Below are 13,714 nucleotides of genomic sequence, written 5' to 3'. Positions count from 1 at the left end.
TGTGTGGGGAGGGCCAAACGGGGAGCGGAGTGTTTTGGAATGGGAGGACCTGAAAACCTAAGCGTGGACGTCCGTGTTAACGACATCGCTGAGGGGTGGCGCTGGCCTCCGGGTGACCAGGGCTTTCGCACGGCCCCAGGAGGGCCCTGCACAGCCTGGGGCGGGAGCCAACCGCGCCTGCAGAGTCCGTCAGGCCGGGCTGCCTCGGGGGCTGCGTCAGCACCCTCGGACGGCCTGCGAGCCAGGGAGCCTGGGCCCCGGGCCCCACCGCGGCTTCTGCATGGGGCGAGCAGACCTCAGAGCTGGCACGGGAGGTGGGGAGGCAGAGGACCAGCCCTGTGACCCCTGGCACAGTGCGGGCTTACCCTGGTTTCCTTAATAAACGGGCCAGCAGGCCAGGCATCAGTTGCCTGGTGGGTTGGGTATCGCCCAGGGAAGGGAGAAAGAACACCTCGCGACACCCCCGCCACCTACTCCCTCGGCACCGAGGCCTGGGCAGGGTAAGGGCAGACTCGGGGGCCGCAGGCCAGAGCATCTGACCTTCCCCAGCCAGCGGAGTGACCAAACCCTGCCGAGGGGCCTGCATCCTGCCAGGGGCCGGGCTGAGGGCCGGTGAGAGGAAGCAGTGCGCATGCAGCGGCAAAGAGGCAGGGAGCGGGAGCTGCGGGCGAGGGAGCCCAGGCCCCCCCCGTGGCCGGGCGCTGCCAGCTCAGACTGGGCCTGTCTGGTCTCTGCACAGTGGGGCCCGGGGAGGCCCTGTGAGGGGCGCAGGAGCTGTCCCCTGCAGCGCCGCGGGCGTGACCAGGGCCTTCAGCCTGGATGCTCCTTAGCACGTTCTGAAGCTGCCCAAAGACCTAAGGCACCGAGTTTGAAAATGGCCGTATCCCCAACTAATGACCTTGTGGCGTGAAACCAATAATCCCTCTGTAGGAACTGAGCCTAAACACGCGAGCAAGGGCACTGGCAACGTTGGTGGGAATGGGTGACCATCCCAAAGGTATTTTACAGTGGTAAGTGAACAGGTAAGTAATAAAAACAGAGACCAGCTAGACGTCCAGCCACGAGGGGTCTGCTGGACCAGGCATGGCGTGACCGCGGAGCAGCGCACCACGCCACCCCGAGCGCCCCGCTGCGGGGCCTGCTCCACCGAGGCCGGGCCGTGCTCTAGTACTAGCCAGAGGAGGCGGCGGCAAAGGCCCTGCTCAGCTGGCCTAGACCCAGGCACACCGAGCCCGTGCAGGGGACACCGCTGGGGGACAGCGGCGCGACGCCACAGGCGCCAGGTCACGAGAGATTCGAGCTTTATTCTACGCACTTCGTCATACGGTGACGGACTTTCTGCAGTTCCTCGTACAGTTAGGAAGCCCCAGGTGCTGTTGACTCAGGCTGGAGCCCGCCTACGCAGAGGCCCCGGGTGCCCGGTCCCAGCACCGCCGCCTGTCCTTCCCCGGTGCCCGCCCGCCTCCACTGGCAAGGCCTGGAGGACGGCCGGGGCCGCGGCAGCAGCCTTCCCATGGACCAAGCACCCCGAGGCCCCTGGGGCTCAGGGCACGCACCTGGCCCGCGGGCCTGCACAGCGGCTGCTGGAACGAACCCCCCTTCCCGCCCCCGCGCCAGGCTGCCTCCCACGGTTGGGGCCGCTGACCGCCAGAGGGGTCTGGTCCACCTCCACGGTCCGACCGCAGCCCCATCACTGCAGGGAAGTCGCGGCCTCCGGTGACGGAGCGCGGCACTCCCTGCACGCCGGCCGGTTCTCTGTGCATCTCTGCGGACTTTCATCCTGAGGTCCACAAGGCTTTGTGTGTTCTGCGCTGAGGGGGCCCCCCCAGACCCCCCTAAGCAGCCAGCCCCTCCTGCACAGAGCAGCCCAGCACATGGGGAAGTGGCCCCTCTGCCTGGCACCGTCAGATGAGCACAATCCCAGCCTCCCCGGTCCTCCCTGCTCCGCAGCCTCCGGGCTGGAGAAAGGGGAGAGGCTTTGAAGTCATGTGTGTTCCAAGCCACTGCATTTGAAACTCAGGGCTTCACAAAAGGCAAGTTCACACTGAAGTGTCTGCCTGGACCCCGCGCTGTGGCAGGAGGCTGGGCTGCTCCACAGGAGGGCTCGCCGCCCCGCCTTTGGCCAGGCCTGCGGGGGCCCCGGGGGCGGCCAAGGGCCGCGGAGGGCGGGGCAAGGCCGGCCGGCAGGGACGAGCGCCCCCAGCACTTCCATCCCCCAGGGGGGCTGCGGCCCTCCTCTCCGAGGCTCACCGCTGCCCAGCGGCCTGCGGTCTGGACCCGCGTCAGAGTGCAGGCGAGGGGTTGTAGGCGGTTTGGTGCACGCGCCGGTCTTGGGGGACTAGAAGGCTCAGTCACAGGTGGCTCATCGCAGGTGCTCCATCCAAAAGGAGCGGCGTTTCTGCAGGCCCGGGAAATGGCGTCTGGGGCAGCTCTCTGAGTCAACACAAGCCCCTTCCCGGGGCCACCCCGGCCCTCCCCGGCTGCCAGCCTTGGGGACGGAGCCCGGCAGTGCGGCTCAGCCACAGCCCCGGGCAGGGGACAGCTCCCGGCCCTGGTCCAGGCTGGGCACGAGACGGCTCTGCAGCCACAGGCAGGACAGGGCAGGTTGGGGTATGGGCGAGGGGGCTGCAACAAAGGGCCAGGCTCATGCCGCAAAGCCTGAGTGTCCTGTGGCCAGTATTTTTACCGGGGCTGCTGCATGGCCCCCGGGCTGAGTGGACAGAAAAGTTCCTAAAGCTGTTTATAAGGAGCTTTACTCACAATTGCTGAAAACCTGGAAGCACCCAGATGTGCTTCTGCAGGTGAAGAATAAACAAACTGTGATCTGTGCAGATGGCGGAACATTATTCAGTGGCAAAAAAAACAAAAACCACCACCAAACACGAGCTGTCCGCCACGGAAAGACACGGGGACCGTGACTGCAGCTCAGTGAGGGAGGGAGGCCACCCTGACGAGGCCGCGAGCCGTGCGATCCCTGCTCCGTGACGTTCTGGAAAAGGCGAAGCTGTGGGGCCGGGGGCCGGGAGTGGGCGAGGGCGGCGAGCGGCCCACGGGTAGGGTGCAAGCCCCCCGTCCGGCACGCAGCAGCAGAGTGCACGCAAGCGGAAGGGCATACCGCCACTTCCAACGCTGCCCACGGCCCCTTCCTGCCTGGAACATCGCCTCTGGGAAAACAAACAAACCGAAGGGTCCAGGAGGCGGTGCTCCTGCCGCAGACAGGCGGCTGCCCCTGTGGCAGGCCTGGGCGCAGCGTGGGCCCAGGGCCCCGTCGCCTCGTCTGCCGGCCTTGGGCTGCTCTCTGCTCCTGTGGCGTCTCCCTCTTGGGGCCACCGGTTCCCATCGAGATTGTCCCTGGGGCCCTGGGACCTGCGTGAGGAGCACCCCGGAGGGAGCCGGACTACACCAGGCACAGCTGGCCGGGTGCACTGTGGGCGAGGGGCTGCGTGGGGGGCCGCGGCTCTGGGCCCCCAGGCGGTGCTGGGATGGCACCCTGGCCGGCCAGGTCCCGAAAAGGCAGTGCCTGGCTGCTGGCGGAGGCGGGACTGGTGCCGTCAGCCACCGCGGCCCCTGGTCAGTCTGCCGCCTGCCCTCTCTTCATTTCCCTGCCGTTTTTGCCCATCTGGCCACCTGTTGTCTGCTGCCCACCCGTCCTGTCGGTCCCCAGCGAGCACTCTGCACCCCAGGCCTCGAGCGGGTGGAGGGCGGCGCTGCAGGGGTGCGGTGTCTCCTGCCACTGAGCTCAGCGCCATCGGAGCAGTGAGATGGCACGTGGGCGGCTGACACCCTCAATTCTGGTCCCCTGGTCAGAGGTTTCCTGCCAGGGGGCTTGATGGCTCCACACTGGTCCTCTGGGCACCCAGCACGCAGGGGGTTTTCCCAGGGGTCCTGTGAAGGGGCCCGAGGAGGCTCTGCTCCGAGGACCAGGCTCTGCGGGGCCCTGACTGGCAGGACAGCGTGCACACACCCTCCTGGGCTTGCAGGCCAGCAGGGCTGTGCACAGCTGCCCCCAGAGCCCAGTGCTTTCTGCCAGCAGAGGCGGTGGGGGGCAGCCAGGAGCCCCAGCGGCGTGCCAGCCTCCGCCCCACCGACGCCCTGCAGGAGGGCCAGGCTGGGTGTGGAGGGTCAGGGTGTGGAGGAGGAAGCAGGACTTCACGGCCTGGACTCTTCCTTTGTCCCTCAGCCACTGACGCCCACCCACCTGTGGCTGGAGCAGACTCTGCGTGGGGACCACCAGGGGAAGAGGCCCTGGGGGGCAAAGCACAGATGGGGACCCGGGGCCCACACATCCCGGGCTGCCTGTCCAGCGTCTCCTACGGAGACCCCCAGGGTGGGAAGCAGAGCCCTCACCGCACCACGTTCCTCTGGGGCTGCCAGCCGCCCCCCAGGCTGCGCCCCGCAGCAGTGACCAGCCCCCCGCCGCCCGCCGCCCGGCACAGACGCCAGGGCGGGCCACGGAGGCAGGCCGGCCGCAGAGCGCACGCCCTCCCGCCAGCCGGGGGCTGCCCTGGCTGCTCCCGACAGCGCGCGGCCCTGGGCCCAGCGGCTCTGACCGCGCCCAGGGCACCTCCGGGACCAACGCCGGCTTTCTCCCGGGTCCTCGGCCCTTGTGGGCGCTGCCGCCCCGGACACAGCCCAGCCTCATGCCCCTGCCTTCCCCGGACAGGCGGCGCAGTCGCAGGGCGGAGTGCGGCTCCAGAGCCAGCTCAGAGGAGTCCTGTTCCCACGTCTAACGAGACGCTCAGCTGCGTGTCAGAGACAACGGCCGGAACCCGAGCCGTGCAGCTGAGGCAGCGCGGGGGAGGGAGCCCGGACCTCCAGTGCCGCCGGGGCTGGGGTCCGGCCCCCGCCTCACCGGGAGCCCCGCCGCGGGCGCCCACCTTGAAGACGAGGCAGTCGTCCTTGTGCTCGGCATACATGGACGTCAGCCGGTACTGGTTCTCCCTGGTGATGTCCACCTGGTAGCCTGTCAGCGTGTAGCAGACCTTCCGGAACTCCTGGATCTTGGTCTGGAAGACCTCCTTGAGCCGCTGGTTTTTCAGCTCAGCGCTCTCCACCTGCTTCTTCAGCTCTGCGGGGAGAGAGGGGCGTGAGCTCACGGGCCTCGGACACGGCAGGGTGCGCGGGTCCGCGGTCGGTCGCTGACCCCAAGACGACAGGGAGGGACACCCGCCACAGGCCAGTGCCCGTGCTGTGAGCGCTCAGCCACCAAATGGAGAGGACGCGCCCGCCGGCGCCTGCCGCTTGTGGTAACAGCAGTGACCGGGGCCTGTTAAAAGCAGTGACTAAAGAAAAGGCGATGCTGACCACCAGCCCCCGCCCAGCTCTGCGCTCCGGGCCCACACCCGGCCCCGTTCCTTCCAAACAGCGTGGCTCTTGGCCGGCACTCAGGCACCGAGGCAGGGCCCATGCCAGGACGCGAAGGGCAGCGGGGGCAGGTGTGGTCCTGCCGCAGGCCGCAGTCTCAGGAGGGCTCGAAGGGGCGGCGCTGACGGGCGAGCGGATCGGCACTGCAGTCCTGGTGCCGACGCCCCACGTGGGTGACTGACGAAGGCTCCTAGTCCGCAGGGGCCAGCGTGGGGAGGAGGGGCGGGGCCCGGAGACAGAGGTCATTTGGGGATTCTGGGTCATGTTGTCCAGCGGGTCCTTTGCTGGCCGCCCAGAGACCACAGGCTCCGGCTGGCTCCCCGGGCAGGGCCCCGGCGGCGGGCCCCGCTGCCACGGTTCACGGCCGCACGGGGAGACGCCAGCAGTGAGAAGCCAACAGGAGGACACGGGGCGATGACCACGAGCCCTCACCCAAGGCGCCTGCCCCGCCACGGAACCTCGACTCGTCGCCTGCTAACCAGCGAGGCTGGCTCACTCAGACACAGACGCAGCCGTCCCCGAGGCCCGGGGCTCCCGGAGCTCCGTCCTGGAGCTGGACAGGGGGCCAGCGGCGGGGAGCCCTGTGGGCCGAGCCCCAGGACTCCCGCCACGACAGGACGGCGGTTCCTCGGCGCGGCCGCCCTCGTCCAGTCTGGCAGGGTTAAGAGGCGTCGCAGGCACAGAGCCGCCTTCAGGGGCTGCGGTGAGGGTGCCGTGCGGGTTTAGGCCCTGTGCACCGGCAGCGGGCACTCAGCCAGTCACGGGGCTGGGAGGCGGCGCAGGCGCCCGGCTGTACAAGCAGGGCCCGAGGCCGACCCCCGGCCCCCGCAGAGCCGCCCGACTCCAGGAGCACAGCCCCCCGGCCCCCCCGCACACCCCGGCGCGCATCAGGTGCTGAACACGCCCCCGGGGCCGCACTGCCTGTCGGTCTTGCGGGCGGCCCGGCATCGGCCACGTGGCTCTGAATGAGGAGTGTGCTGCTCCCGCTGGCCCCTGCACAGCACACGGAGGGGCAGTGCTTGGCGCCTGCCCACCTGGCCGTGCGCCCGGCCCTGCCCTGCCCCCCTTCGTCACCGGGCTGCGGAGGCCTGGCGGGCACTGCCGTTCTGTGCTGGGAGCCTCTTGGCCGGGGACGTGGGCGCGGAGCCCTCGACTGATGGACCGATCGGGTGGGGACCCCAGGAGGCCGCCGGAGTGCCGCCCCCAGGGCTGACCCAGAGCCGTGCCCCCGGGCAGGCCGCCGGCAGGGGAAACCCCCCTTCGCAGGGAGGACCCAGCGCCCACGCATCCGTGGCGGCATCTCACCCCGTCACAGGCTGCACGGCCGTGAACGGATCTCAGGTGTCCAACAGGGAAAACGACATTTCGGTCATAACTGCAGCCTGTCCCTGGGGAAGGGAACAGCCCGCTGCCCACCCCGAGTGCGGCCTGATCCGCGCTCGCGCCTCCTGCAGGTGGACGGGCTCGGGTCGGGAGGGCACGCCACATGCACTCCCCGGGAGCTTGTGCCTGGCCCGCGTGGCCCTTACGCCACAGGGCAGGCCTCATGTTGCCCTTTGATGGGAGAGAACGCAGCGGCTTGGAGGGGGCAGGTGCTCCGGGGGACGTGGCCTAGGGGAGGTCAAGGGGCGTGACTGTGCGCCTGGCCCAGGGCAGGCCAGAGGCGTGCAGCTTTCCCGCCTCAGCGACGCGAGGCAGGGCGGGCGCCGTGCGCAGTCACGCCGGCTGGGGTGCAGCACAGCTGGTGCTCCGAGCACCCCGCCACCCTTGCTCAGCCGCTCCCATAAATCTGGAGGAATAATTCCCGGGGTTGTTTGGATCAGATAAATAAGAGAGGGGCCCTCTGCCTTAGAGGCTGTGACTGTGAGGCAGCCTCTTCCTGGGGCCCCAGGGGCCAAGAGCCAGAGACCCTGAGAGTCACAGGAGGCCCGCTCTGCACCCACGCCGGTGACGACCACAGGCGGGCCCCCAGGGCCAGCAGAGCACACGGTGGCTGCCGGGCCTGCTGAGGGCTCCGCTCTGTGCCTGCCGGGACCTGGCCGCAAGTGCCTCAGGGCGGGCCTGCGGGCCGGTCAGCCTGGACCGGGCCGCCCCGTGAGCACCACAGCGGCAGCCGGCGCCCAGCCCGAACGCACTCCTCCGCCCCGCCTTGCCTGCCCTCGGAGTCCCCCCCTCCAGCCACACTGACCACAAGAAACTATGCGCAACCACGTCTGGGGTCTGTGCCAAGGCCTCCCCTCCCCGCGTGCCACCCCACCGCACCCTGGGTGTGCCCCGCGAGGAGCAGCCCCCGTGGAGGGCACCGGGAAGGAGAGTGCAGTGGGGTGGAGTGTGGGCGCGGCCTGTGCGGGCGGTGTGGCCGGGCTCCCGAGCTGCACCGCCTGCTGTGGATGGACCCGTGGCCCAGGCCCACCGGGTGCCTCCAGCCTCGCCCTCCACGGGACCCCACACTTGGCTCCCCCGGGGCTCGAGAGGCAGCACCGAGAGCTCCGTGGGCAGGATGCAGAACACAGATCAACCGACTGCACTGCACAGAGGCTGGCCGAGAAGCGTGCCCACCCCCCCCCGCCCAGGTAGGGTGTCAGGGTGGAGCGGTGTTTAAGGGCGTGCGCCTCCGGAGACCCGGTTCACAGCCGAAACTTGGGAACGGTGTTACCCCTGAGGGCAGGGAGAGCCAGCGAGAGGCAGGGGCGGGGCACCACTTCCGGGCCCGTCTGCAGGCAGGAGGGCGGGCACCAGGGTGCTGGTGGCAGAAAAGGCCTCTGTTCGCATGAGCCACAGGGGTCCCGAGCCTTCCGAGGACGCGCCCTCCTCTGAACTCTGCTCACCCCCCGCAGGTTAAGGTCCACACACAGCCACGACGGCAGTGAAACGCTTTGAAAAGACGCAGACGGCTGCTTAGGAGGGCGTCCACAGGGTGCGCTCGACCACGTCCCTCCTGTCCTCGGGCCCGGGCGGTGCCCATGCCCGAGCCAGGCCAGTGCAGTGGACCGTGGCCACTGGGCCGTGGGTGAAGGGCACGGGGTCTGACCCTGCGTGGACGCCTGCCGACAGCTGGCCAGCCCTGCCCGGTGGCTGCGTTCTGGCAGCCGACACACCTCCAGCACCACCATCGGCTCTGTGTGCCGGGCCCCGCCCCTCCCCCAGCCCCCTGCGCAGAGACCCCCAGCTCCCCGTCTGTGCGTGGGCCCCGCCCACATCTGAGCCCAGAGGACCAGGACTCACGGCAGGTGCCGTGCGGGCTCAGCCACCCGCGGGGAAGCTGCGCCTCTGCAGAGGGCGGCTCCGAGGGGGAGCCGAGCGCAGACTGCAGGGCAGGCCAGCGTGCGGGCGCAGGCCCGTGCTCTGGCCCCCACCCCCGGCCCCGCTCTGCCCCGTGTGGCGCCCGCCCTGCGTGAGGGCCCACACCCCCAGACAGCACCCCAGGCCCCCGGGCGGGGATGCTCCCCGCGGCCTTCGGGCGGCAGCGAGCCCTCCTATGTCCCCGCTGTGAGTCCCGCCTCTGGGAGAGACCTGTGCCGCGGCGTGTGGCGCAGTCACGCCGTTCACCCTGACACAACAGAGTATGCAAAGCTTTTCCACGGGAGCGCCTCTCCTGCAGGGCGCTGCGAGCTCGGGAGGGAGGCCCGGGTCTCCTGTCACCGCTCCGCCCGCAGTGCCCGCGGGGGCTGGCGGGATGGCGGCCGGTCCCCGTGAACCCGGGACCACAGCCCGCGAGCGGCGCTGTGGTCAGGCTGTCAGAGGTGAGCCCCGCTGCCACCTCTGGACGGGGCTCCCACCGCCCGAGACGCCGGCGGGAGGGGCGGCAGCGGGGGGCAGAGTTCTGGAGGGGAGACGCTTCTGGCCGAGGGGCAGGGGCTGGGGAGCAGCCGAGCAGGAGCACGTGGGGTCGGGGAGGAGACCGGGCTGCCCTGAGGGCCCGCACGCCTCCGAAAGCCCCAGGGGACACCCGCCCTCCTGGAGAGGAGGCGCAGGAGGCGGAGCTGAAGGGAGGGCTGTCCCCGCCGTCCAGGGCGCGCAGCCCTGGTGCGCCTGCCCTCTCGGCCACTCGCTTCCTGGGAAGCACATCTGGGCAGGGAAGGGGGTGGAAAGGAGGTCTTGGCAGCAACTCAGATGGCTGCGCCCCAGCCCGGCTGACCCGGGGCCCCACGCGGGTTTTCCGCCTGTGCTTGGCCACCCACCGTGCCGCCCAGGCAGGGGTGACATGCCAGGTGGAGCAGGCCCGAGGCTGCCGACTGCGGCCCCTGCCCACCATCCCTGCCGCTGGGCAGCCCTCCACCCGTCTCTGTCCAGTCCCAAAGGGGTGGCCCTCAGTCCTGGGCCTGGGAACTGGCCAACCACCCTGCCCACAAGGAACAGCCCAGTGGAGCCCGCCTCCTGCGCAGAAGCAAACGCCGGGGCCACCAGACACCGCGGGGAACACCTGTCATAAGACAGCTGAAAGCGGGTCAAGCAACAACCTGGAGGAGAAGCAGGCGTGAGAAACAAGGGGAGTGGCTGCACTGGACGCGGCTGGAGGCAGAGGAGAAAGGACGCGGAGCTCTAGTGCCGCCTCAGCACCTGCGGGGGGGCGTGAACAGCCAACAGAAGGGGCCCTGGAGCCCCAATCCAACACACACGGGTTCCACAGGCAGACGTTCCAGACTGTGGGAAGAAATCATTTCGAGGGATTCTACAAGAAAACCAGCGGAAGTGACGGCAGTGTCTCTGGGGTGAGCGGGTGCAGCCGGACAAGGCGGAGAGCTCCGTGGTTGAGAAAAAGGTACAAAACCCCGTACAACTGCCAACGAGCCGCGACCCGAACAGGCCAGCGGTTCTCAGCGGCGTCCCCAGAACAGGGGCAGGGCGGGGCCTGCCAGGCTGCCGAGGGAAGGAGCCGTGCCTGGAGTGGGAGCTCGGTCAAGCCTGCCCGTCCGAGGGCCGACGGGGGACGCGCTGGTGTGCGCAGGCCCCTCAGGGCGCTTCCCGTCCGTCTTTGGCCCCTGGGGGCTGCGTCCCACTCACAAAGACCCAGCAAAGACAGGAGTCCAGGAAAGGGGACCCAGCAGGGGGTCAGAAGGCACCTGCTCCGAGGGAAGGGGAGCCTGGGGTGAGCGCTGGGCATGTGGCCTTGGAGCACACAGTCCCCGTCGGGGCAGGGGACCACAGGGGACAGGAAGGACAGGGGACAGGGTCGGGGAGGATTCCGGAGGCGCTCGACCCGTGAGTAGAGAACCGGGACCTGAAAGAGCGAAGGCTGCGGGAAGCCTGGGAGACAGGAAGGGACCGCCGCGAGCGGGGCATGCTCCAGTGCCGGGGCGCGCGCCCCCGGCAGGGGAAAGCCGGAGCCTCCCGTCTGCTGAAAACAGACGCGCCGTGCTGGCCAGGCTGTGGGGGCGGGTTCTGCCTGTCCCCCCGAGCGACCGCCAGCGTGTGAGGGGGCCCCCCGCCCCGGCTGCCGGTCACGACTGCGGGCCTGCCGGGCTGGCATGCGGCCCCCGCGGCAGCTCCATGTAGGAACTGGAAGCAGCCTTTCAGGTTTTCCTCTGGGGACTCAGGACAGAGTCATTTTTCTTTCTGAAAATTGAATAAAAAACACTTAGCCAACACTGAGATATTTTGGGCTTTAAAAAAACAAGGACCAATACGCGCCCATTGGAGGCAGCGGCCCTCCGAGCCCAGGCTGAGCCGGGCGCGTCGGCAAGCCTGGTGCCCGGGTGCTCCAAGAGCAGCAGCTGGACCCCCCGGGGGTGGCTGCAGGAGGCGGGGGTCCAGGCTGCCCCGTGGGGGGGGTGCATTTTCCACTTTCCCGAGAGCCTGGACAAGGAGCTCCCAGCTCTGCCCCAGGCCAGGGGGCAGCCTGTGGGCCTCTTGGGCCGGCTCTCTGCCCGCCTGCCCGTCTCCGCACCACGGGCTCTGCGGCCGGCGAGGGTCCCGGGCAGAGGGGCCGGCTGGTGGCCCGCGGGGCAGGACTGTCCATGCCTGCCCACCCCAGGTACATGGAGCCCCCCCCCCATGGCCTCTGTCGCCCCGGCGCCCGCAGGCAGGCAGAAGGCCGGGGCCATGCTGGCTGGCAGTGTGGACTGAGCTAGCGTGGACCACGAGCGTCTGGGTGACAGTGTGGCTCAGCCGGGACACTGGTCACCCGCGTCTTCCCAGCACAGGCAGCAGAGGCTGCGCCGCTCTCAGGCCGCGTCTTGTGGCGTCCTGAGGTCCTGAAACTCCCCCCTGAGACTGGACGTGGGGTCGAGTGACAAAGCAGGGACGAGAGCCGGTGACAGCACCACGCTGCCGGCTGAGCCCCCGAGGACGGACCGTTGTCTATTACGAATGGCCCTGAAGCAGCAGCGGGCGGGGTGGGGCCACGGTGCCCGTGACAGGCGGGGGAACGTGCGGCTGGTGCCGGGAAGGCCTGGAGGAGAGACATGCCACAGGGACAACTCCCGCGGCCCGCCTGCAGAGCGCGGCCCCACACCTGAAGGGCACCAGGGACGAGAAACCAGTGTATTCTGAGCGGTCCCTGTGGGCCGGCGAAGGCTGGGAGGGGACTCGCCCGGGGCGGCCACGCGCCGGCTGCGCCTTGCCCTTCATACAGGCTAGATGCCCGACGAAGCGCCGGGGGTGCAGAGCCCGCGGCAGCACTGCCGGGCGCCTGCCTGGGCTGCATGTCCGCGTGGCTGGCCCGCTCCCGGGCCTCCAGGCCGGCGGCGGGGGCTGCGGATTCCGCTCGGGCCCAAGGCCGGGCTGCGCTTCCGCACTTCCAGGGTTGAATTATTCATGCCTTGTGACTCCTAAACTATTTCAGTTTTACATTTTTAAATATTTAATAATTAGGCATCAAGAATTCATGCTATTTTATTAGCAGCTGTGGGAGGTGGCACGTCAGGCCTGTGACTGCGGTCTGTGCCTGGGTCCCGGCCCGAGGTCCCCCGACGCCACGCGCGGGCGTCCTGCGGGGCGCCCCTCAGAGCCCGCCTTCCGCCCCAACCCCAAATGCAGGGAGGAGCCCCGCCCAGGCGGCCGGCAGCGCGCAGGGCACGGGGGCACGCCCCCAGCTGCCGGCTCCAGCGACAGGTGGGCCCGCCGTCCACGCGCCAGAGCCCCCCCGACGGGGACGGCACGGCCCGAAGTGCCTGGCGCTGCAGGCCCCTGAGCCGCAGTCTCCGTTACGAGCCCGCGCCCCCCACAGGGCTGGAAATTGCACGTTTTACACCAGAGAGAAGACACTCGCCCCGAAACGACATGCAGATGAGCAGCGTGCGTGCTTGCCGCCAAGCTGCCTGGCAGGCGCCGCCTGGGCGAGCTCCGTGCCGGCTTTCCAGAGGGGCATCTGTGTGATTAACGGCTCACTCCGCGAACAGCCTGTCACCTTGCACAAAAATGATCTGAAAAGACACCAGCAATTACAGCCCACCCGATTATGGGGTGGGAGAGCCCCGGGCTGACAGGCGGGCGCTGATGTGACATCATATTCCCAGGAAGGCTCCCTCCCCCACCACTGAGAACAGAGCAGCCGGAGCCCCAGGGGACGGCTACGCCTGGGTCTTACTGGGTGTCGGCCTCCCGGTCCTGCTGGCCCTTTCGGGAGTGACGGGCCAGCTGAGCCTCAGCACAAGGCCACGGCCTGCCCCTCATCTGGGCCTCTGACAAATGTGGGGACAGGCCCAGCCAAGGAGCAGAGAAGCCAGGCACAGCAGACAGGCTTTCAGGTGGGACAGGTCCCCCAGAGGCCCCAGGGCAGCGCAAGCACGGCCTGAGGGCCCGACCCTGCGCATGGGGCGCCGCCGGGCTCCCCAGAGTGGCGTCTTCGTGGAACTCACTACCTCTCTTATTTTCACTCAATTTTCTGCTGGGCTACCGGCCACTGCTTCCACGAGAGCAGGGACTGGCATACGCTGCCCGCTGCTGGCCCATGTGGAAGGATCCGGAGGTGCTCGTCCAGTGACGTGTGACCCAACTTGCGACCACCCTGTGATGCGGCACTACCTCCATCCCCACTGCGTGGACCGGGACACCGAGGACCAGAGTCAGGATCGGCGGGCCTGGGCGCGGGTCCGACCGCCGCCGAGCCACGCCGCCAGGGGAGAGGCGCTCAACGGCTGGCCACGCCTCAAACCCTGTGACGTGCCTGGGACCAGGCTGCCGGGCCCGTCTGCGGTACCTTCCTTCCTCACACGCCCCAGCAGGTGGACTGGGAGCCCAGCGGGCAGTGGGAGGCGCCTGTGGGCGCGGGCGGGCGTGGGCCGGGGGGCCGTGGCTCTGGGCCGCGCCGCGCGGGGGAGCACCGCCCGTTTCTGACATGGCTTCCAGAAGCCTGCCGCCCTGGAAGGAGCACTCCCTCTTGGAAGAGGAAGCCTTTTCAGAGCTCATC

The 13,714-nt window shown here is 69.2% G+C and overlaps 1 protein-coding gene across 3 annotated transcripts in view; it reads right to left on the bottom strand.

The window, feature by feature from the left end:
* The window catches only part of MAD1L1 (mitotic arrest deficient 1 like 1), a 186,015-nt gene that overhangs the window by 17,213 nt on the left and 155,088 nt on the right, over positions 1-13,714 (bottom strand). For all 3 annotated transcript variants that reach the window (XM_054565423.1, XM_054565497.1, XM_054565573.1), the window contains one exon: positions 4,878-5,068. In XM_054565423.1, the coding sequence (XP_054421398.1) occupies positions 4,878-5,068 (191 nt within the window). The remainder of the gene's footprint in view (positions 1-4,877; positions 5,069-13,714) is intronic.

The sequence above is a fragment of the Pteronotus mesoamericanus genome, unplaced genomic scaffold, assembly GCF_021234165.1.
Source record: "Pteronotus mesoamericanus isolate MK-2021 breed Mesoamerican mustached bat unplaced genomic scaffold, CSHL_Meso_final contig_1, whole genome shotgun sequence".
Classification (NCBI taxonomy): domain Eukaryota; kingdom Metazoa; phylum Chordata; class Mammalia; order Chiroptera; family Mormoopidae; genus Pteronotus; species Pteronotus mesoamericanus.
This window is presented reverse-complemented; position numbering and strand designations above follow the sequence as displayed.